At 46.1% G+C, this 23,952-nt stretch overlaps 1 protein-coding gene across 1 annotated transcript in view; it reads left to right on the top strand.

Annotated features, from left to right (window-relative positions):
- The window catches only part of CR2 (complement C3d receptor 2), a 74,838-nt gene that overhangs the window by 34,605 nt on the left and 16,281 nt on the right, over positions 1-23,952 (top strand). Inside the window, exons 12-16 of the mRNA XM_074936186.1 lie at positions 11,181-11,366; positions 17,509-17,602; positions 21,334-21,419; positions 22,288-22,482; positions 23,553-23,732. Of these exons, the coding sequence (XP_074792287.1) occupies positions 11,181-11,366; positions 17,509-17,602; positions 21,334-21,419; positions 22,288-22,482; positions 23,553-23,732 (741 nt within the window). The remainder of the gene's footprint in view (positions 1-11,180; positions 11,367-17,508; positions 17,603-21,333; positions 21,420-22,287; positions 22,483-23,552; positions 23,733-23,952) is intronic.

Here is a 23,952-nt window from a genome sequence, read left to right as displayed (position 1 = left end):
TTGAGATTCCTATTTGGAGGTTTCTATTTTGAAGTATGTATCATCCCTTTTAAAGTACAGATTTAAGGATGCCAAAAATACTCCTTGAACTGCTGTCGGCTTTTGTTTAATTCAAATTTATCCTCCGTTTTAAAATCAAATCTCCAGAATAATCAGTGTTCCTTTTGCTCTCATGTCCAGGAAACTCCAAAAACAACAATAACAAACAGCCGCAAACTACTCTTACCCCAAGTCTTATATTTAGTGTGTCCTCAGTGTAGCATCCCAGGGTGAAGTGCGTGGACGTGTGCAAGACTCGGTGTGGATTCTGAACACCTATCAAGTTTTTTAAGCCCGTATTGAGAGCCAAAATAAATTACCTCCGTTTCCTTATGAACGCTTTCCGATAAGTAAGCAGTAAAATGGTTATACTTGTGGTCAAATTCTTCTGATTCCGTGCCTAAAGGAAATGTCTTTATTTTTCTATTTCAGTTGAAAATAAGTTTTTTGGTAGCATTTAAAGCAAGCTTGTTGCATTCAGGAAATAATTCTCTGCTGTGAGAAGGTGTTCATAGCCAAATGCTGTTTTGTCACTGTCACTGAAAACATAAATTATTTGTATATATACAAGTTGTACAGAATTTTACTTGGCAATCTGCATATTTATTAAATGAAAAAACTGGAATTTCTGTGTTGTACTTTTTTTTCCTGAATAAAAGGAATGCTGTACAAAGACTATAGCATCCTGACTCTCTCGATAGCGATGTAAAAATGTGGTTGACATCTACCCCTCGACTGTGATCTGGACACTACCTGCTTTCAAGAGCAGATGAAACTAGTACTTCTTTTTGCACCCCACCCCCCAAAAAAATCCATGATATCCTAGGGCATGGGTCTTTCTAGCAAGGGGTAGCACTTTGTCAGCCTTGTAACAATGCACTGCCAGAAAACTACAAGATACTATCCAAACTGAATAAGAGCGGGATAGTATTACCCACACACCTCCTGGGTGTGGTGTTCTGTCCCATCTAGTGGCACAGAGACAGCTTAGAGACCTAAAATGAGTCTGCTCTACAGCCTTAGCTAACAGCCAGTCGGTTTGATCCTGCCTGCATTACAATAGGATTAGGATCTGTGTGTTAGAAACAGATTTCTGATGCTCATTAGAAACTGCAAAGATGTTAATGAAGCTTTGCTTTTGCTCAGATTACCTGAAGGATGTGTCTGGATTTAGATGTTGTAATTTGCCACTGTTGCTAAGGTCATAGCTACACTGGGGATGTGTCCTGGTTTTCAGTTAGCAGTTCAAATCCCCAGCATAACATCAGGTTTGCCCTATCAAGCCTTGTTTTGCACGAGTGCGGTTTATGTTTTCAAGGCTGGGTAGGTGTAAGCAGTTTATAGCAGTTTTCCTGTCTACACTATGGCTGAGCACTGATGGAGCTATATTGGTGTCAGACCACTAGTGGCTGAAAGCAGGACAAAGGCTCAGGCCATGTCTACACTACTGGCTAAATGGGCGCTGCTGCAATTGATGCAGCGGCGTCTATTTTAGCAGGTCTGGTGAAGACGCTAAGTCGATGGGAGAATGGTCTCCTGTTGATGTCTGTACTCCATCTCCCTGAGAGGCAGAAGCTATGTTGACAGGAGAGTGTTTCCATTGACTCAGCTTGGTGTAGACACCACTGTAAGTCAACCCAAGTTATGTCAACTTCAGTTACGTAAATTGCATAACTCAGCTTGACTTACAGCGTTAGTGTAGACCAGCTCCCAGTGTACACAAGGCCACCAGTGGCGGTAGCATTGGGAAGCTTAGAGTACATGGGCCAGTGGGTGCTTTTGGCATTTTAAACACAATTAATGGTGTTTTCAAAAGAGCCCAAGTGAGTTAAGGAGGAAAAGTCCTATTGAAAGTTGTTGTGAGCTGACTTAAGATGAAGGGGGGAGTTGATGTGAGTCACATTAGCTGCCTGTCTCTGTTCCGTAGCATAGTGATTCTGCTCATAACTTTCCATACACTGAGGTTATGAAATGGAAATAGTTGAAAAACCACTTTAAGGTGGAGTTGAGGTCTCTCAACTGCAGGAAAATAGTAAACGTTTTGGTTTTGGTTTTGGTTTTTGTTTTTTCATAAAATGTAGAAATGCACCAAATTTGGTAAAGTTAGTGAGGGACTGGGATGGTGAAATGAAATACTACTAATTCAGTCTGGCAGTGAGGTGTGCTTAGACTAAAATTTCTGCAGGCAGTAGGTACTGTGTGGGGCTCATTATCTCTTACCTTGCTGGTCACCCTGTGCTGCAGCTGTGTGTGCGTGTGAGAGATCATTTTTAAACACATAAATGTAGTAGTTTTTTCACAACTGGTAAAGCTTTCGCTTGCTTTTTAGCATAAAAATGTCGCCGTCTTTCCATGACTCTGGGTATATCAGTTGGTTCTCGACATGGCTATCCTCCAGCAGTCCCTCGGTTGCCATGTCCTCGTATTCACTCTTCTTCCATTCCTACCTATAAAAAACAAATATTTAACCATAAATAGTTATAAAACATGTTGTAATTTTTCATCAATTTGTTATCAAAATGGCTTTACCTCCACCGTCGAGTCTGCTTCCTCCAAAGCCAGCAACACATTTTTTCGCACGCCATCTTTTTTGTCTTTTACAACTGGCCGTGACTCTGTAAAGTCTTCCTGTTTCTTCAGTTCAATTTCAGGATGAAAGGCAGGGTTCGGCAACAGGTCTGCCTCTTTAGCAAAATAAGTGTAAATGGGTCGTCTCTTCTGAACGTGAGCTGGTGCACCCGCGGGCAGTTCCGGCTTCTTGGCATCTGGAGGCGTCTTGTAGAAGGACATGACCGTTGTCTCGGCTACCGGTTTTAAAACTGCCGTTTGCAAAAATATGTGGTTTTATACACATGGTCAAATGCTCGTTGGCTAGAGCTTTTTTCAAATACACTTCACGATCGTCCTTTTTTGAAAGGCTCTTCTTTTAGAATCTTGGTATGAATGGATTGGTTCAAAAAGTGGATTCTGTGACATAGCTGTAAAGCAGCTACGGATGGGTCCACCGAAAGACAGGGCTAGCTCCCAAGGATCACCTCCGAGAACAGCTATCATTTCACTACCAACAGTCGCTGGAGTAGGACGTTTCGCTCTGCATGTGTTCAGTGACGCAGCCTCTCATTTTTATTTTTTTCTAAAACCTTTTTTCTTAGCCCTGTGCTTATTTTTTCCTTTTTTTCCTCTAAACCTAACTAAAGCTTCCTTTTTTAATCTTTAAGCTTTCTCACTCTCTTCTTTCAACCTTTTTTTCTCTAAACAATCCACCACATGTATCCAAGCACAAGCATGACATTTCAAACCTGAAGTTTGCAACGACTGAAGTAGAGAGACCAGCTTAGCTAGCCCCTTGTTGAGTATCTGGCCGCCTTCTCATATTCTGTAGTAGGGCTGATGAGCTTGACCCAGTAGCCTGCAGGAGCTTTAGGGCACCTTGGTGTTTTGGGATCCCACAGGAGGAGAAGGTGGAGAGGAATACACGTTGTTAGAACATGACGTTGGTTTTAGATCTGTTCAGAGCTCTCGTGGCTAGCCCTGCTGGGTGTGCACAAAAGACCTGTGCACGCCCACAATGTCACCTCCCAGGCTGGGACTGGTATCACCCCTTGGTATTTGGGAGTCGATAGCTTACTAGAGTTAAAGAATTAGCTCTTGGAACAATTACAAGGGTAATGCACCTAATGCATGTGGATTTTCTGCATTGTGCAGACTTGACAGCGGGCCCAACAGAGTGGGGTTGCCAACTGTCTAATGGCACAAATGCAAACACCCTTGCCCTGCCCCTTCCCCGAGGCCCCGCCCCCTGCTCACTCTAGCCCCCCCCAATCACTCGCTCGCTCGCTCTCCCCCACCCTCAGTCACTTTCACTGGGCTGGGGCAGGGGGTTGAGATGCGGGAGGGGTTGTGGGCTTTGGGCTTGGGGGGGCGGGGTTCAGGGGTTCAGAGTGTAGGTGGTGGCTCCGGGCTAAGCTTGGGGCAGGGGTTGGGGTGCAGGAGGGGGTGCAGGCTCTGGGAAGGAGTTTGGGTGCAGGAGGGTGTGAGGGGTCAGGCCCTGGGAGGGAGTTTGGGTGCAGAGTACGGGCTCAGGGCAGGGGTTGGGGTGTGGGAGGGAGGGAGTGAGTGGGGGTGGTGCTTATCTTGGGCAGCTCCCAAAAGCGACTGGGCACATCCATCTGGCAGCAGCTCCTAGGGGCAGGGGGTTCAGGGAGCTCTGCATGCTGCCCCTGCCTGCAGGCACCACCCCTGCAGCTCCCATTGGCCGCAGTTCCTGGTCAATGGGAGCTGTGGAGTCTGCGCCTGGGGCAGTGGCAGTGAGCGGAGACCCCTGCCCCCCGACCCACCAGGGCCGCAGGGACAGTGCCAGCCGCTTCTGAGAGCGGCTCGGAGCGAGGGCAGGCAGGAAGCCTGCCTTAGCCGTGCTGAGCTACTGGACTGCTAGCACCTCAAATCTCCTGGTTTGGCTGCAGTAGCCTCCGGGAAATAGGGCCTGATTCCAGGAGACTCCCAGTGAAACCAGGAGGGTTGGCAACCCTACAACAGAGAGAAGTAATAGAGACCGTGAAGGGATTCTCTCTACTAACTAGGGGTGCTGGGGATTCTGCTGTACCCCCTGGCTTGAAGTAGTTCCCATTATATACAGAGTTTACAGTTTAGTTGAATGGCTCACAGCACCCCCATTATAAACATTGTTCCAGCCCCTCTGTCACTAACGATTCAGGTTGACGGTTCTTTCACTGATGGGCTCCAAGGCTTCCTCACTGGCCTCTAGCTCCTGCCCAGTGCGGTGCCCCCAGAGTGGGAGATGACCTACAGCGGCCCATGTGCTAGCTAAGGGGGCTCTTGGGGATCCAGACCCAGTGTTCTCCACGACCTGGCTGCGGCTCCCAGGCATTCCGAGTGCAGCATCTTGCTGCTGTAAAGGCATAGTGTAGGACTTAGGATATTTGTGGGGGTTTTTTTTGGCAGGCTGCCAACATTTTTTGGAACTGTGAGTCAGACGGGAAATGGGGATTGATTGACTGATTTTGATTTTTAAGTTGAATGGAATTGCCTGGGAGGGGGCACAAAAAAAGGCACGTCTCTAACCTGAGTGCTTTCTGCCTGCTGAATTTCTAAATGTCTGTTGCAAACAATGGCGATGTTTGAGAAAATCTAACTTCACAAGACTCTGTTGTAAGGGAAGGACAGAGCTACCCTCCATGCAGGGGTCACTACCAGCTCCCTCTGTGAGTTAGAAATCAAGGGAACAGGCTGTCAAACCATAAACAGACACCATTTCCCCTTATCTCATAACTATCCAGGTTATTTCATAACTATGTCGTTAGCTTTTGCCGTCAGTTAACAGAAATGACCCCACCCTGAGTTCCACAGAAAGCACAAGTTTGGAATAAGATGCTATTTTTAGTTAAAACGTAACAGAGATCTGAGCTCTACTCCTGCAAGCTGCACTGTGTGAACAGACCCTGCAGTTGTGTGGAGCCCTCCTGAAATCAACAAAGGTTCTGCAAAGGCTCGAGGGTCTGGCAGCACACACAGTATATACAACTGCACCCCTGCACACACTATCAATCACAGACGGCTACCACTTCATCTACAGAACTCACTCTATTAGCTGGCATCAGAGAAGGTTGTTATCTCAGAATTCCACATCAGCCACTGGGTTCGTATGCTGATTTGGGTGGAGCTCAGCCCAACTCTGCCTCTTGCCACCATCACCTCCCACGTGGAATGGGGTTGTGCCTGCCTGGGTTTGTTTACCCCAGCTTGAGGGATGTACTGCGGGAGGAGTGGGAGGTGGTCCTGTACTGATTTTGAGAGAGTGGTTGAATGGAGCTCCGCCTGCTGCTTTCCTTCCCTGCCCTGTGGCAGCTCCCAGACGTTCCCAATGCATGGGCTGAGTCTTAGAAGAGCCCTGTTCGATTATTATGGCAGGTTAAACATTTTCCTGGGCATGTTTCACTGACCTTTTCAGCGGTTGATAACTCAGTAAAACCTGAATGGAATTTTATGGGGCCAAGAAAAAGCACATCTCTAACCCAAGGGCTTTGTTCTTGACCAGTTTCCAAGGTCTGCAGCGAACGATGGCTATGTGGAAATGTCTCAGGAAAGTTCACACACGTTTTATAAATAATGGGTAGTGCTAGGCAACCTCAATGGGAGTCACTTTCTGCTTGTCCAATGACACAGAAATAAAATAGCCCGTGAAGGAGAAAATGTTACCAGTCCATGTCTTCAATTCCACATAGTCGTCATTAGCGGTGGGGTCACTGCAGTGATGTGACCACATAGTTCCACAAAGAGATGAGTTCTAGAGTACTAGCTTAATTTGTTTTATATTTTAACTAAAAACTTCGGCCCCACTTCTGCGTGTCAGTAGAGCCCTGCACCAGTGTGAAGCCCCATTGAAATCCGCTGCTGGTCAGCAAAGACTCCAGACTCTGCTGGCATAGAACAGATTAGAGGAAGGGAGTTGTAGGGCTTGCCCACATAGTGGGCATTTTGTGGATTAAATTGGGCATGCTGTTGTGGAATAACTATTTTGAAATAAGTGCGTCCTCACAGGTGATGTGGATTTTTTTTTAGCTACTTTCCTCTGAATTCGTGCATACGCCTCCCACTGACTTGTAGAAATAAGTGCTCTGCGTTCTGGGAAGGCATCCTGTTGTGCTTTGGTCCACTGCTAGGCTCTATGCATTTTGGGATTCTTCTCATGGCATGTTGTGGGACGCCGTCCAGAAACCGCTGGCATTCTGGGTCTTGAGATAACAGCGGCAAAGTCCTATAATTCCTCTGCTCACATCCCATCATTCAGTTGTTTGGTGAGTCTGCACATGGAGTCAAAAAGCATGAAGGAGGCATAGCTGGGCACTGGGGGCCAGGCACTTGTTAATGCATAGAGGCTAATGCACATGTGTGACCGAATGCACCCTGTATTCACACCCCACATGCTATTGTAATAATCTGCACAACGGATGCCTTATAAGGTATCATTTGAAAACTCATAATTCACTGGTCAATATCACAGTAAAATGTGTGTGGCATGATATGTAAAGTTATGAATTTTGCTGCCTGGCTCTCTCACGGAAGGTTGCTGATCTATAAGAGAGCATACTTGTTTTAAGTCATGCAATGTTCCGTTATAAAGTTGTTTGGCTCGCCCCCCTCTGCCTGCCCAGTGTTCTTGCTGGGAAGCTGGGTCAGAGTGCGGGGGCTCTTCACACACATTTTACAGCTGGATTTGGTTTAAATGGTCACCTACCAACTTCACACTACTTAGCACCTTGCAGAGTCAGATCGTACAAAAAAAACCCTTCCCCTACAACCAGCTTGGGTGGTTTTCAAATAACACTGACTCAAAACAGAGGTCATTAAAGCTTTAATAGTGGAAACGAAAGACTGCTCAGTACTACTCCCATCATTTTCTTTTTAGATAAGGTCACTGTTGTGCCTGTTACTCAAAGACCTCTAGGCTCTTGTCCTATACACTCATTAGTTTAGAACCTGAACCAATTGGAATATTCCTTGTGGTTTAACTGAGCAAAGGTGGTTGTTGGATGTTTACTCACTCGAAGTTTCCAATGGGGCTCTAGATCTAGCTTTGTTATTATCAAGGAAATTATGAGCTCTTCAATCTGGAGCAATACATGGCCAAATATTTCATGTCTCTCACTTTTCACTTTAAAAGTGTAATCTGAATTCAGTGCTGCTGAACGGTGTCCGGCTGCTCTGGCAGCTGCCTTCCAGGGTGCCAGTGCAGTATTGTGCAGCTGGTGGTGGATGCAGAGTCAGGTTGCTTACATCTGACATTTCCTAACTCCTGAGTGCAACCAAAATTTTCTTTTACTACCGTTCTTACTGGATACAATTTCCTAGAATTTTTTAAAGTTTTCTTGTGTGCAACTATAATAGCCCCTCATCCATCTCATCAGCATGATATGAACTAGCAACTTCAGCACAGATAGCTACCACTAGAGCTGCACAGCTACCGTAATCACATAAATGTGTTGCTAGTGTTGTTTCTTATTCCAGAACTGGTGAGGCCTTGTAGCTGAATTAGGGAAGAGCCCAGGCCTGGCTTCCTCACTTATCCCTATTCCTGTCTAGTGTGGTGCCCCCAGAGTGGGAAATGTGCTATCTATGGGGGCTGGTTGGAGCCCCAGCCCCACTGTTTGCCACAACCCCATTGCAGCTCCCAGGCATCCCTAGTGCAGCGTCTTGCTGCTGCAGGGGCCTAGTGTTGGACTTAAGAGATGTGGGTGTTTTTGGCAAGGCATGAGAGGGAAGGGAACTGGTGATATTTTTTTGTTTTAAGTTGATATCTCAGCCAACCCTGAATGGAATTGCCTTGGAGGGGACACAAAAAAAGGCACGTCTCTAACCTGAGCACTTTCTGCCTGCTGAATTTCAAAGGGCTGCTGTAATCAATGGCGATGTCTGAGAAAATCTAATTTCACAAGACTCTGTTGTAACAGAAAGATATCACCACTCTCCATACAGGGGTCACTACCAGCTCTGTCTGTGAGTTAGAAAGAAAGGGAACAGGCGGTCTAAATGGTAAACAGACACCATTTCCCCTTATTTAATAATTACCGGCTTACACTTTGCCTGACTAAATGTGGCTAGCCTTTGTGGCCAGATCACAGCAATGAGCCCACTCTGAGTTCTGCGGAAAGGAGATGTATAAAATACGATATTCTTTTTATTAAAACATAAAACAAATGTGAGCGCTACTCCTGCAAACTGTACTCTTCTGAGCAGGCCCTGTCGTTGCCTGGAGCCCCACTGAAACCAAGGGCCATGCAGCAAAGGCTCAAGCCTCCAGCCGCAGAGGGCTGATGCCTCTTGTTAGACAAGCACCTAACCCACACGTGGGTGACATAAATATCATGTTCTCAGTGACAACGTGTATATTGTGTTCGCGGAGCTGCAGTAACAATCCACACTTTGGGGGCAGATCTTCCAGTCTTTGTGTAACGCTGACAGACCCCGATCATTGGCGGGCGGGACTGAACCTGGCACCTTTGCAGTTTACTAGTGCACCAGCCTCTACTGTACGAGCAAAAAGCCAGATGGCCCTTAGCGAAGGCTGTCGAGCAGACTCAGGAATCCTGCTCGAAGTGGTCTCAGTAGCACTAGCTGAGAGAGAACACCACGCCCAGGAGGGGTGTGGGTTACATTTGCTTCTCACTCGATCCTTCTTTAAGCGCCCGTTGCAGTCAATGACTCTTGCCCGATTAAAGACTGAGGAGTGATCTCTGGATTGAGCCCAGGGGACTAAGGGGGGTCAAAACCCCTCCCGGAGTCACCGGGTCAGTGCAGGGGCGGGGTTGCGAGCTGTCAGCTTCCAAACCCGGCTTTGCCTCCACACAGGAGCGCGGCCGCGCCGCCCGCCTCCTCCACCAGGGGCCCGAAGCGAGCTGGAAGCGGGGCCTGCCCACCAAGGGCCCCGGCCGGGCCCCGCGTGCCCGTGAGCGGCGGCACCGACTGGAACAAGGGAGCGGCCCCGCAGCGCCCCCGAGCGCGCGGCCCCCCAGCGGCGACACCGGCTCCGCCCCTTCCCCGCCGCTTCCCCATCTCGCTTGGTGGCCGGCGCTGGGGCTGGTAGCTGCGCCAGAGCCGGAAGCTGCAGTTCTGAGGCGACGACGCCCTGAGGCCGCCGCCTTCGCCCCGCGACTTCTCCCTCTGCCGCCGCCGCCGCCATGGTCTCGGGGCCGCGCTGCCCGCCGGCCGCCCGGGGGCTCCTGGCGCTGCTGCTGCTGCTGCTGCCGCGCCTGCCCGGGGCTCGCGGTGAGTGTGGGCGGGGGGGCCCAGCGGCCCCTGCCCGGGCACAGAGTCCTCCCCGTCTCTCCCCCCCTCCATCGGTGCACGGCGCCCCGGGCCTCCCCGTCCAGTCCCTCAGCCCGGGCTGCGTCGAGCTCGGCCCGCGGGGGGCAGGAGGGGGCCCGAGCCGCGCGGCAGCGACAGGTGCCCGCTGCCCCAGCCCGGCCCCTGGGGCGAGCCCCGCACCTCTGCGAGCCTCGAGCCCCCGTGAGCGCTTCTGCCTGGGGGCTAAACTCTGTCCCGTTGGTGGGAGTGTTAAGGCCCAGGGGCGGGGGCTGGGGGCGTCTCCTGTCCGTGGTTGGAGGTGGGCAGGCTGGCGGGGGGGAGAAAAAGCCCCTTCGAACAGCGGGTAAAGGTGCTGTAGCTGGCCAGCTTCAGTAAAACGAAGTGTGGGGCATAAGACTCCTAAAGACTGTCAAATGAGCAAGTTCCCCTGTTATAGCCTTAGCTTTGGGACTGTACAGACAGAGAAATAAAATTGTATTAAAGCTAATGTTAAATTGATCTAATACACAGGGTAAGACAAGTGTGTCTGTATATCTGGGTATAATGCTTAAAATATCCAAAAGTACAAAATTTGGTTTGAAAGTCATAAGGTACATACAGTACATGATCTGCAGTATCCCAAATTAAGGTTAATGTATTCACATCCAATTATTTGGGTATATCACTCCAAAAAGGTTATACTAAGAGGAGCTTGTGGAAAGCAAATACAGTAATGAGTGAAGATTGTCCCTCAGTCATTGAGAATTTAGGGTCAGTTGCCACTTAGAAAATACAATACAGTACATCAGGAAGTTTTTCAGTTACTTTCCCCACTTTGCTTCTCATTAGCACTTGTCCATGACTATCATACAATTTCCATGCATCACATGAGAAATATGAAAGTTACCTGTCTCAGAGATGGCTTTCCACCAGCTGTTCTCACTTGTTCTAATGCCAGACATGTTTTGTGTATTCTTCTGTAGATTGCTAGCTTAGTCTCCTTTGCCTTCTGCGTCACCTTCTTTCATGTCACTCTGTACGGTTGCAACCCTCTCTCTAAAACCTGTGGGTGGAGCAATGTCTTGTTTTGCACAATATACTTACCCTACGTTACTACACATATTCAGGGTGATGTATACATGGTAAATTTTAATGTACTGCAATTCTGTATCAAGCCCATTCAGTAAACTAGCTTCAAGGCTCTAATGAAAACAAGTACATCCAAATTGTCCCCAATAAAATCATTTGTGGCTTCTCAAAAACTAGTATTCTGTTACAACAGACTATTGAATATCTTTCATAGTTAACTTTTTCCCTTCCTTGTCTGTCTCTCTTGCTAGGCACTTGTGATTCTCCTCCAAGGTTGCCTTTTGCTGAGCTGCCTGGGGTCGTGAACGATGCCTATCCTGTTGGGACCAAACTGAAATACTCCTGTCGCCCAGGATACATTTTGAGCTCTGGAAAGTCTCCTTTTGTTACATGTCTTGAAAATTCAAAATGGTCAGTAGACGCTGAGTTTTGTGAAGGTGAGTACCTTTGTTGCTTTTCCATTTCAATTGATGTGCAAGCCATCTTGACAGAGTTAGGAATCTCTCTTCTGTTGGGTATTTCTCTTCTATTGGCATACGAAAAGAAGGCAACTCCCATCTTTTCCTGTGCTGTGTATTTATACCTCTCTACTGAATTTTCCAGTCCATGCATCTGATATAGTCAGTTTTAGCCCACGAAGGTTTATGCCCAAGTTAATTTGTTGGTCTCGAAGGTGCCGCAAGGACTTGGAGTTGTTTTTGCTGATACAGATTAACACAGCTACTGGTCTGAAACCTGTTACAATTAAGTAAAACACTTTGGTGTGCTAAGTGTCTGTCCTTTTTGAAACATTGTAGTTGCTCTATCCCTCATAACGAAATATCCTGAATTCACTGTACTAAAAGTAAACCCAGTATTGAATAATGTCTCATAGAATATCAGAGTTGGAAGGGACCTGTGTTACAAACTTGGTCAAAATAGCAATTCATAACAAAACTTAGAGAATACTCCTCTTGGCTTCATTGCTAAGAGTACGATAAGATGTTTGCAAATTTTCTCATCTCAAGACTATAGATGCGATATTCCATGTAACTAGTAAGGATATATACAGTTGGATGCTGATGAAACTTAACTCTGCCTTCTTGTGCATATGTTTTAAATTATGATTGAATTTGTCGTCTTGAATACTGATGGGACTTCCTTGATTAGCCTCAGACTCACCTACTCTGGCTTGCTGGCTTGAGAAAATACTTTAAATATAGGCCCTGATTCAGCAAAACACTTAGTGCGTTCTTAAGTCCCACTGACTTCATCGGGCCTTGTTTTACTGAATCGATCAGGCCTTAGTAAAGAGGTCACAATTTTTACATGCCTTGTCTGCATGGAGAGATTTTTCCCAGTGCAGTCATAAAAAGTGCCAACGTTATCTTTGCATGGATACAGTATATCTGTATCCAACTCCATATAGATGTGGTGAATTTTTGAAACAGTTCATTTTTCGTGGGAATAAGTCTACTGCGGGAGAAAGCATCACAAATAACTCTTGTAGGGGCAAAGAAAAGCTCTTCCACTGAGCTTGACTGAGGAACGTGCAGTTTTTAGCTGTCTAAAATCAGGATTCACATATCAAGAAAACGACTAACAAATATTTACAAAACGCAAAACAAGCCTGTGGAACGTTCTGCCACAAAATGGAGGCGAAGAACGTGGCAGGATTCAAAAAAGTATGAGACACTTAGAACCTGATCCGGCAAACACAACTGTGCTTAATATTGCTCGTGTGAATAGTCCGCTGCTTCGTAGAGTTTAATGCTAGAAGGGATTGTTACATCACAGGTGACTTACATTTCACCGAGTTATCCCTTTTCTGAGGCCAAAAACTTGTATTTGACGAAAGCATATCTTCGAGAAGACATCCAGTCTTGATTTATAGACTTGCAGAGACTGAGAATCTGCCATTGCCTCTGGTAATTAGTCACCCTCATATTAAACACTTCCGCCTTATTTCCATTTTGAATTTGTCTGGCTCGACTTTCCAGCTCTTGGTTCTTGTTCTGCTTTTCTCTGCTAGATTAAAGAGCCCTTTAGTAGCTGGTATCTTCTCCTTGTGAAGGTCCTCAGATGCTGTAATCAGGTAGGCTCACAGTCTCTTGACAAGCTAAACAGACTGAGTTCTTTAAGTCTCTCAGTGTAAGGCATTTTCTCAGGCCAGTGAAGACCTTTTTGTGGCTCTTCTCTACACCATCTGCAATTTTTCAACACCATTTTAAAAAAGGGGACACCACACCTGGGTACAGTATTCCCGTATGGGTCTCGGTAATGCTGTATACAGCATTGCTATCATCTCCCTACTTCTTCTTCCCTGTTCATAGAATCATAGAGTATCAGGGTTGGAAGGGACCTCAGGAGGTCATCTAGTCCAACCCCCTGCTCAAAGCAGGACCAACTAAATCATCCCAGCCAGGGCTTTGTCAAGCCTGACCTTAAAAACGTCAAAGGAAGGAGATTCTACCACCTCCCCAGGTAACGCATTCCAGTGTTTCACCACCCTCCTAGTGAAAAAGTTTTTCCTAATATCCAACCTAAACCTCCCCCACTGCAACTTGAGACCATTACTCCTTGTCCTGTCCTCTTCTACCACTGAGAATAGTCTAGAACCATCCTCTCTGGAACCACCTCTCAGGTAGTTGAAAGCAGCTATCAAATCCCCCCTCATTCTTCTCTTCTGTAGACTAAACATTCCCAGTTCCCTCAGCCTCTCCTCATAAGTCATGTGTTCCAGACCCCTAATCATTTTTGTTGCCCTTCGCTGGACTCTCTCCAATTTAGCCACATCCTTCTTGTAGTGTGGGGCCCAAAACTGGACACAGTACTCCAGATGAGGCCTCACCAATGTCGAATAGAGGGGAACTATCACGTCCCTCGATCTGCTCACTATGCCCCTACATATACATCCCAAAATGCCATTGGCCTTCTTGGCAACAAGGGCACACTGCTGACTCATAACCAGCTTCTCGTCCACTGTAACCCCTAGGTCCTTTTCCGCAGAACTGCTGCCTAGCCATTCGGTCCCCAGTCTGTAGCTGTGCATTGGGTTCTTCCGTCCTAAGTGCAGGACCCTCATAGAAGGCAATTAGATCATTCAGGCATGACTTGCCCTTAGTGAATCCATGCTGACTATTCCTGATCACTTTCCTCTCCTCTGAGTGCTTCAGAAATGATTCCTTGAGGACCTGCTCCATGATTTTTCCAGGGACTGAGGCGAGGCTGACTGGCCTGTCGTTCCCAGGATCCTCCTTCTTCCCATTTTTAAAGATGGCCACTACATTAGCCTTTTTCCAGTCATCCGGACCTCCCCCGATTGCCATGAGTTTTCAAAGATAATGGCCAGTGGCTTTGCAATCACATCTGTTAATACATCAAGGATCGTATTAGCCCTTTTTTCCATAGGATTGCAGTGGGAGCTTACGTTCAGTTGATTGTCTGCTGTGACCTCAATCCTTTTCAGACTTGCTCCTTCCCAGAATATAGTTTCCCCGTTCTCTAGGAACAGCCTGCATTTCTTGTGCCTGGATGTATAATTTTGCATTATACGGTACTAGAATGAATTTTCTTTGAACGGACATAGGGAGTCCAGATTGCTTTGTAGGACTCCCCCAGTCTGTGTCATCTGCAGATTGTATCAGGAGTGATTTTTGTTTACTTCCAGACAAATTATTTAAAATGTTGAATAGCATCAGGTCTAGGACCGATCCCTGCAGAGTCCTACTAGAAACAGGTTTGTTTGATGATCATTCCCACTGATGACTGTTCCTGGAGATGTCAGTTAGCCAGTTCTTGTCTGCAGTGGTGTTGCAGCCGTGTCAATCCCCAGATATTAGAGACACAAAGTGGGTGAGATAATATCATTTATTGGACCAACTTCTGTTGGTGAGAGAGATGAGCTTTCGAGCTTACACACCATTCTTCTTGGTCTCAGAAATGTATTCCAAACCTGAAGACTAGCTCTGTGTAGGGTCGAAAGTTTTTCACCCACAGAAGTTGGTTCAATAAAAGATATTGCCTCACCCTCTTAGCCAATTCTTAGTCCATTTAAGTTGTGCTCTATTGATACTGAAGTGTTTATTTTTTATTTAGAATGTTGTGTGGTACTAAGTCAAACAGCTTACAAAAGTCAAGGCATATTACATCAGTTATGTTTATCAAACATCTTTGTAACTTCAAAGAACGACAGAGGTTTATCAGAGAAACCTGATTTTCCATAAAACCATATTGGTTGGTATTAATTATATTCCTGTTCTTAATTCCTTATGAATTGGGAAAATTTTCCCTACACTGCACTAGTGGTCAGAACAGATTTGCCCTTGGAATTGATGAATCCCACAATACCTTTAAATTACTATGCCTGTGAATGAGATCATGTTAACTAGTCTATAGTTACCGAGGTCATTCTGGTTGCCCTTTTTGAATACTGGCACAAGATCAGCGCTCTTCCATTCTTCTTGAACTTCCAGTTACTCTAACTTCTTATAAATCTTAATCAGTGGGTTAGAGATCTCCTTGGCCAACTTTTCAGGACACTTGGGTACAAGTTATCCCAAGATTTTGATTTAACAATGTTTATCCCTAGCAGATGTAGTTTAACTTCCTCCTTAATTACTAATAGACATGGAAGTACTTCATGAGACTCTTGTGATGAGACTAGGTTGTCGTGCTTCTTTCCAAATACAAAAGGGAGATATTTCCTGAACGCTCCTGCCTTTCGTGTATCATAATTGTTTTACCCATCTCCATTTAGTAACAGGTTTGTACCTTTACTACGTGTGGTATACTCAATGTATCATCCAGACTAATGAGAATCTGTCACCCCTGTCCTCTAACCTGGGGGTGCCCTTTACAAAGCTTGGCTGCTGTAGCCTCCAGTCTGGACTGCTCACAAACAGCCTCCAGTGTGCAAGTCACTCCCAGCTAGGTCTCGCCAGCCACACCTTTGTTCTCACCAGCCTTGCTTATACTGCAAGGTGAGCCCAACAAATTCCTAGTATTCCCCCCCCCCCCCCTTCACCCCCCCCCCCGCCTCCAGAAATGTATGTCTTGTATTGCCCAGCCCTCTCCCGGACAATACAAATTCATTTCGAGTCTCTTTCTTTCTTGTTACCCAAATAGAGTTTCACAGACACTTCAATTAAAACACACTGGATTAGATCAAACAAGTTTATTAACTACAAAGATTTTAAGGAAATGCAAGTAATGAGGCATAAGTCTGAAAGGGTTACAAGAGAGGTCAAGATAAATCACAACTGGTGCTCAAGTTAAAACACGCTGTTAAATTCAAAATGAAGTTTTTCTTACCATATGCTCTCAGCAGTCTTGCTGACCAAACTTCTTAAGCGAGGACCCCTTCTTCAGCTTAGTTGGTGCTTCCTTTGTCTCTTCTAGTGCAGTGAGTCGATGGATGGAGTGAGAGGGAGGAGGGGGTGCCTGGGAGTTTTTGTTGCTCCTTTTTTATAGTGTCAGTCCCGCCCCTGGGAAAACATTCCCAGCTGACAAAAAGTCTATCGGGAAAAGATCTTCCCTGCTGCTTTTCCTCTCTTTTTTGGAGGTTTTTTTCTTCCTGCTTGATGGCTGCTTGTTGCTTAAATGCAAATTAAGCAGAGCACACATTCCTTTGAGACAGTCCTGTTTGCCAACATGTGCTGTAGGTTTGCAATATGAGTTAACATTATACAGGGAAATCTTCTAACTTCAAAGACAATGTTACCATGCATTTTATCAGGACAGTATTGACCAGTAAACTATACGTTTTCAGGTTTCAGAGTAGCAGCCGTATTAGTCTGCATTCACAAAAAGAAAAGGAATACTTGAGGCACCTTAGAGACTAACAAATTTGAGCATAAATTTGTTAGTCTCTAACGTGCCACAAGTACTCCTTTTCTTTTTATACATTTTCAGATGATGCCTCACAAGGCATGCTCGGTACAAAGATTATGACAGCAGTCTCTAGGGTGTGGACACGGGTACATTCTCTTACAGAAGGATTTCTTTTGTCCCTAACGAACTTCAAAATCTTCTCCTTATTGTCTGTAACCATGCTGCTTGTGAGACTCTCACTGATGTCTTTAGTGCCCCATATAAATTTTTACATTTCGTAACTTATGCCGTCTATCCTTTTTTTTTTTTTCTGTGTCTTATGTTGCTTTTTATTTGTAATTGCTGCCAGTTAAGGTCAATGGGTCTACCCACATGAATATGGTTCTGCATATGAGTTTTCGGGATCTGGGCGTTAACGTTTACAGTATGAATAGTTGCGCTTATACTAAATCTGCAAGGGGATCTTAAATCTCTTGTTTCAGGATATAAGGCAACCACTGTCTGTGTGGGATTAGGAAGCATCATCCCGCTTCACTTCTCGTCACTTCCCATGGGCATGTAACAAAAGTATCCATAATGTGGGTTTTAAGCTTTCCTCCTTAGCCTTTGGTGCTGACTGCTGTCGTACAGGACAGATACTGGACTCCAAGACCATTGGCTTTGATCTGCCATGGTATTTGCTGTGTTAGAGGGTGCAAGTTAGGATATCCCCTTTTTCCTATTAAGGTAATCTGAGGTAACATTAATATTTGTCTTGTTCTCTTCTAGGAAGACGATGTAAACCACTAGAACTCGAAAATGGCAAGGGTGATTTAACGGACCTCCGGTTTGGTGCAAGAGCAAACTTCTCCTGTGATGAAGGGTGAGTGGCAAATTGCTTCTTTGGACTAATTAACAGAACCTAGACTGGTGTAAAACTGCTGTTGAAGTCTGGCAAAATGAGACAAGAAAGCCTGCTTAACTTGAAGAACAAAAGTGAGTGGTGTGCTATAAATCTGTATCCATGGGCTGGGGCCCTTGTTAAGAATTACACCTGCGATTTTCAAAGGAGTTGAAGGAAGGTAGCCACCCAGCTATGGTTGTCATTCAGTGGGAGATGGGCATCTAACTCGCTCAGGTGCTTTTGAAGATCCCAGCGTAGAGCCCTTAGGAGATCATCCAGTTGGGGTTGGGTTCTGATATTGAGAGTCCCACCTCAGGGGTCATGTGGCACTTACTGACCCGTGCCATCTCTCCCTTGTTACAGGGGTTTCTGTGAGGGTGCTGGGAGCTAGTGGCAGAATATTGCCCATAAAATGCAGCACCAGGTAGAGGCAGACCTGTTCCTGCTCTACAATAGCGAATATTTGTCTGTCCCTCCCTTATAGATGTCGGTATTCTCCAGGATAGCATCAAGTGCAGTTGTTGCTTTTGTCCATATGGGTAATGTTGCCAGGCCTTGGGGAATCAAAAATAGCTTGTGACTTCCTTGCACTGAGCAGGTGTGTTTTGGATTTTTGAGGTCTCAGAGTTTAAGGCCAGAAGGGACCACCAGATCCTCCAGTCTGACCTCCTGTATATCGCAGGCCACTAACACTTCCCAGAGACCCACATACTAAACTCAACCAAAATGTAGTCTAAAATACTACAGCCCACAGGCGCTTAGACCATTATGTGCCATGGTCAGAGAACAGGAGGGCCTGAGGTGCACAAATTCCTCGGGTCCCTGTCATGGCAGGGAAATGCTGAAGTGAGATATATATTGAGATAATCCTGGCAATTGACTTGCACTCACATACTACAGAGGAAGGCAAGAAAACCCCCAATGTCACTGCCAATGTGACCAGGGGGAACATTTCTTAACAACCCCACATACTAGAGTCTGAGCATGTAAGCAAGAACCAGCAAGTCAAGCACTGAGGTGAGAGCGGTTGATGCCACCTCAGAGTCCTGGCCTTCCCCATCCAGTGTCCCATTTTCAGCCATGGCTATCCCTGATGGTTCAAAGGAAGGAGATAAAAGAAACCAACTCAGAATACATTTGGTGTGGAATCCCTTCCTGACTGCTTCAGGTGCCTGGCTGAAATCCTGACGCGTGAGCCTTTGGAATGTAACACACACACTGGAAACAAACCCCAGGGTTGCTGAGCCCCGCCATCGCAAGCAACCCCATCATATAATTGCACGCATAAAGTTGTCTGGCTCTCTCTCAAACTAAATTAGTTGCCCCCACAACTACTATTGGATGACTGTTCCTGAACCTTACCTTTCCTATGGTTAGAAACCCTCTAATTTCCAGCCTGAAGTTGTTCGTGGGCAGTTTTTACTCATTGTTCTTGTGGTAGCATTGTACTTAGTTTAAATAGCTTGTGATACAGCATGGCCAGAGGGTAGTAGCAGAGTGTTAGAAGGGAGCCTTATTCCCTGTAGAAGGAAGAAAGTTCGCTATAGATTAATTAGAATGCCTGAAGCCAGTCACCTGATAACCCCCCCCCCCCCCCAGCTTCAATCACACAAGGAAAGGAGTTGAAGCAGAGTGGATGGATGTTGGAGCAGAGAGCAGTTTGGAGGGAAGCAGAGGAGAGTTTGGAGAAGTGCTGCGGTGGGCTAAGAAGACCAAGACCCTTGGTAAAGGGACACCTGGTTTGTGCAGAGGGAGGGCAGGAAGCCCCACAAGCTGAAGGGCAGGAGAGGGAAGTAGCCCAGAAGAAGAAACCACTAGTTTTAGTGGTTTACTGCTTTCCCTAGGGCCCCTGGGCTGGGACCTGGAGTAGAGGGCGGGCCCAGGTCCTTCCCTCTCCACTCCTCCTCTAGGACACTCGTGGGGCAGTTAATACCCCAGTTCAGGGGCGAGAAACGGTGCCCTGAACCCTCCTGAAGAAGAGAGAGCGCGAGACCCATCAAAGTAGTGCCGGCAGTTTGCCACAAGCTCTTCGCCCTCCCTGCTAATTGAATGGATTGCATTGCATGGGCACACAAATGACAGGAATGCAGGTGTTGTACAGAGTTTTGTTTTTCTGTATCACAACTTTAGGTGGCTTGTCCAAGCAGCAGAGAGAGGACTCCCAAGGGATATATGGGGTGGTGGGAGATGTCCAGGCCCAGTCTCAATTAGATGTATCTGGGCGTGGGGAGGTAACTCCCTGGGGCAAGGCAGGCTCTCCGGCTGCACAGAGGTGGGAGTTAAATCCCTTGGTTTATCCTGTAGGTTGGTCCATATCCTGCCTTCTGGATGAAGTAGGTTTGATCCACAGAAATTTCCAAGCTCTTGTTGAAGGACTTGGTGACTTTCTCTACAGTAGCCTATAGGGGCCTCATGCTTTGGAATTGTGCAGTCCTATGAGGTCTGTGGGTTTAAAGACCACTGGTTAGATCTTGGACAGTTACAATGCTTGCATTTTGAATATGGAACAGGGAGATGGCAAGTGGGTGACCGCTCAGGGCAGCTGTCTTGTCTCCCATTACTGCTGTCGGCAGGTTGTCTTTGGGTGTAATTCTGTTTTACAAACTAGCAGCTGCTTGGGCCCATCTGTGCGCGCGCGTGCTCTCTCACTGTTCCCTGCCTTCACAGGAGTTTGATTTCTTCAAGTTCTTTCACTTCAATTTAATCGAATGCTAACTGTGTTCTGTAGTGAAGACCAAGTGTAAGCTTTGTCAGTATGTTGCAACTTTGTGTGCTGGGTTTAGCTGGACCTTCAGCTCAATGGACTTGGAAATGCTGTGCTTTTGGCTAAGCCCTCAAGGGTTAACACATTGTTAATGTAGCCTCACACTCTACCAGGCAGCACAAATGGAGGGAGGAGACACAGCATGGCCGAGAGAGACAGTCTCACCCACACACACTCACGCATGTGAGAGAGAGACACATGTGCGCATTGCCCCTTTAAGTACGCTGACCCCAGTTTAAGTACATTGCCTTTTTAAGTAGATCAGCAAGTTGACAGCAGTTGCTGGCAGCAAGCTCCCTCTGTCCTGAGCCCTGTCGTGTTCTCCCCCACCTCTCTGAGGAGAGAGGGTACAGCGGGAGGGGGACACCCTGACATTACCACCCTTCTTCCCCCTCCATCCCCGCACAGCAAGCAGGAGGCTCCCGGGAGCAACTCCAAGGCAGAGGAGAGGAGCAGCACAGGGCAGTGCGGGGAGGGACAGCTGAACTGCCCGACAATTGATATAGTCTGCTGGGTGGCTGCCACACAGGGAACTTAGGGGAGCTAATGGGGCGGGGGGGCTGCCGCCGGTCCACCGTGGTTCGAAGCCCCCACCAGCTAGCTCCAACGGGCTGCTCTTTCTGCAAGCAGTGGACAACGCAGGTGGCTGCCAAACAACGTTCTAAGGGAGCATTGCGCAACTTTAAACGAGCATGTTCCCTAATTGATTGGCAACGAAACAATGTTAACTGGGACGATGTTAAGTGAGGAGTTACTGTAGCTGTACCGACGTAGATGTGTACTGTAGACCTGACCTTCGTGTTCCTTGGTCCTATGGTGTTAGATGTATCCCTTTTTCAATGGTTTGTCTCCACCTACTGGCAGGAAGAAACCATGTTCCATCTTTCGTGACGGGTAACCAGTTCTTTGCTTCCATGAGTAACAAACTTCAACCTTTTTTCTTTAGGCACAGATTAATTGGAGCGACTTTTGCCCAGTGTGTGCTTGTGGGAAATGGAGTTGATTGGGATAAGGAGGTTCCACATTGCCAAGGTAAAGCAATTTAATGGTTTTAAGAACCATTCACATCTGGAGATGATGCAGCATAGCTGCTGCTTCAGAGGAGTCTCTGTTCTTCCTTTGGTATTTAATCCAAATGACAGTTTTGTTGTGGGGAGGAATGAAATCATACTGTGCTTCACCATGGTGTTTAGATGACTCCTACAGAATCTTTTTTTTTTTTTTTTTTTTTTGGTTACCTTTTAGATTATTCACCTGGCACTGTTTAATATGCACAATCCAACAGGCCTCATGGCTCCTCTTCACTATTGTATCTGTGTAATCCTCCTGTTCACTATGTAAAAGGCATGATAATGACTTGAAGAAGTTTTGAGGCTTCCCAAATGTGACTATCCACTTAAAATCTGAGGCTCTTTTGGAGTGAATCACAATTAATTTGCCTCTACCTTCATTTGATCTCTTGAATGCTTTCAGGGCTTGGTCTATCCATCATGCTGCTGATGTCCGGTCTAGAATCAGCTGCTGCTACAAGAATTGTTCTAGCTTAGTTTTCTGCTGGTGGAACAGTACTGTTTCGAGAGATGCCGGGCAAGAGGTTCTGGCTTCTTGAGGCTAATGCTGGGAAGGGGCGCGCTCTGCTAAGGTCATCTTCCAGATCTGGTGTTTTATGGAGCATCCTCCTTGAGCAATGGACGTACTGGGTTGGGTCGAGCCTAAAAGCAGAAAAACCTTCAGAATCTGAAAGGGGTATTGCTTCAAATGTTAAAATGGAATGTTAAGAACGCTTCCAAATGGCTAAATAGCTTTTTGGGGGGATCTGAGACAACTTTCTTAGAGAAAACTCTCTGCGGTTCACCTTCAGTGGAAACTTTAATTTTCATGTTGACATTCTTTGCTTCAGCAATACCTTGTCTTCCACCTCCTGATATCACCCATGGATCCCATAATGGTCAGAGTGGAGAAGAGTTTTCCTTTGGCTCAGCAGTAACTTACAAATGTGACCCGGGCTTCTCTCTTATTGGAGAGGCGTCCATTCATTGTACAACGAAAGATCAAATCAATGGAGAGTGGAGTGGGCCTGCCCCTGAATGCAAAGGTTAGTAGCGTCTGTTTTTTATCCCCTTCTTATTCTACGATCACCTTCCAAGAAAAACTCTATTTTGATTGCTAAGTAAACCCATAAACCTGAGGAAATTCAGTTAGTGCTTTGTCCCCCTAAATACGTATCGTGAAAACTAGTTACTGTTGAAAAACTAAAGAATGACTGACACTTCATAAATCATTCCTGGAAACAATCTTTGCCTCTAATACATCCTGTGTTTTTTGTCTCCCCTCAGTGTTCCAAGATTGAAGTTAATTCTCAGGTCACAAACAGTTGATTTTTAGGTGGAGATAAACTCTTAAACTCTTTGCTTTTATGCCAGTACCCTTCAACTCAAGTGCTAAAGGGGAGTGGGCGGAGAGAGAGAGGGGCTTACAAGCAGGATTGTTTGGCAAGCCTCTTTTTCAGAACTCTCTGGGAGGGCTCCTTGGCAGTGAAGGCTCAGGCTTCTGTGAGTTCATATCACAGCCATAAAGTTCTTTGGAGAGGGAAATAAAGGTCATTGTACAATCCTCATTTTAGTGACGGCAGTGCTCCTGCACACTGTTGCATTTCGCTAACAATGCATTTATGTACTTGGTGTTCAAGCAACTGCAACAACTTGGTTGTATTCTTTCTGACTTTCCCAGCCTAACAGCTGGGATTGAGGCTTTTTCAGAGGCATTAGGGCAGGTTGGTCATCTTGCTACTTAATATTAACTCCCCCAAAAGCAGGGAAGTTCAGTTCCAGAATGTCATTGTATGTACATCTCTTCTAGCTTGACCCAAATTCCTGATGACGTCACACAATGATGATGTTTAACTCATGCAGTTTAGTGGAGGGTGGGGGAAGGGGCCGGAGAGCCATACAGTTGGGTGCTGTGGTGTATGTAGACTAACATCTTTTTAAAGGAAAATATGCAGAGTTGTATAACTTTATTTTGAAATACATTTTGGTACCTGCTGTAGTCAAGTATCAGGGCGTTTTCGTCTTTCCTCTAATTCTCCCCCACGCCCCCATATCCCCACACACACTGCATGCTTCCTCTGCCAAACATTCTTATGCTGGTACTTTTAATTTTCAGTGGTCAAGTGTCTTGAGCCAGAAGTTAAAAATGGAAAAAAGCAATCTGGGTTTGGACCTGACTATTCATATGGAAACGCCGTAATATTTGCATGTGATTCTGGCTACACTCTGCATGGTAGCAGTTCAGTTAGATGTGAAGCTAACAATTCATGGGTTCCATCTTTGCCAAGTTGTCTAGGTAAGTATAAGCAGTTGTGTTGAACCTTTTATATGCTAATGTTTAGCAATGTTAGAATGATGAGAAGTTTGAGTGTCTGTGTCCCCTTTTTGTCATCGGCATAACACGTACTACACCTACAACTTCCCCTCCAGGAGGAACAAAAGATGCTTCTGGTGAGTTGGAAGAACTTTTGGCTATTTAAAGCTTCCAGTTTTTTAGCATGTAGTTTCTACAAGTC

Source organism: Natator depressus, chromosome 21 (assembly GCF_965152275.1).
Source record: "Natator depressus isolate rNatDep1 chromosome 21, rNatDep2.hap1, whole genome shotgun sequence".
Lineage (NCBI taxonomy): Eukaryota > Metazoa > Chordata > Testudines > Cheloniidae > Natator > Natator depressus.
Note: the sequence above shows the minus strand (reverse complement) of the source record. Positions and strands in the feature narration are given on the sequence as shown.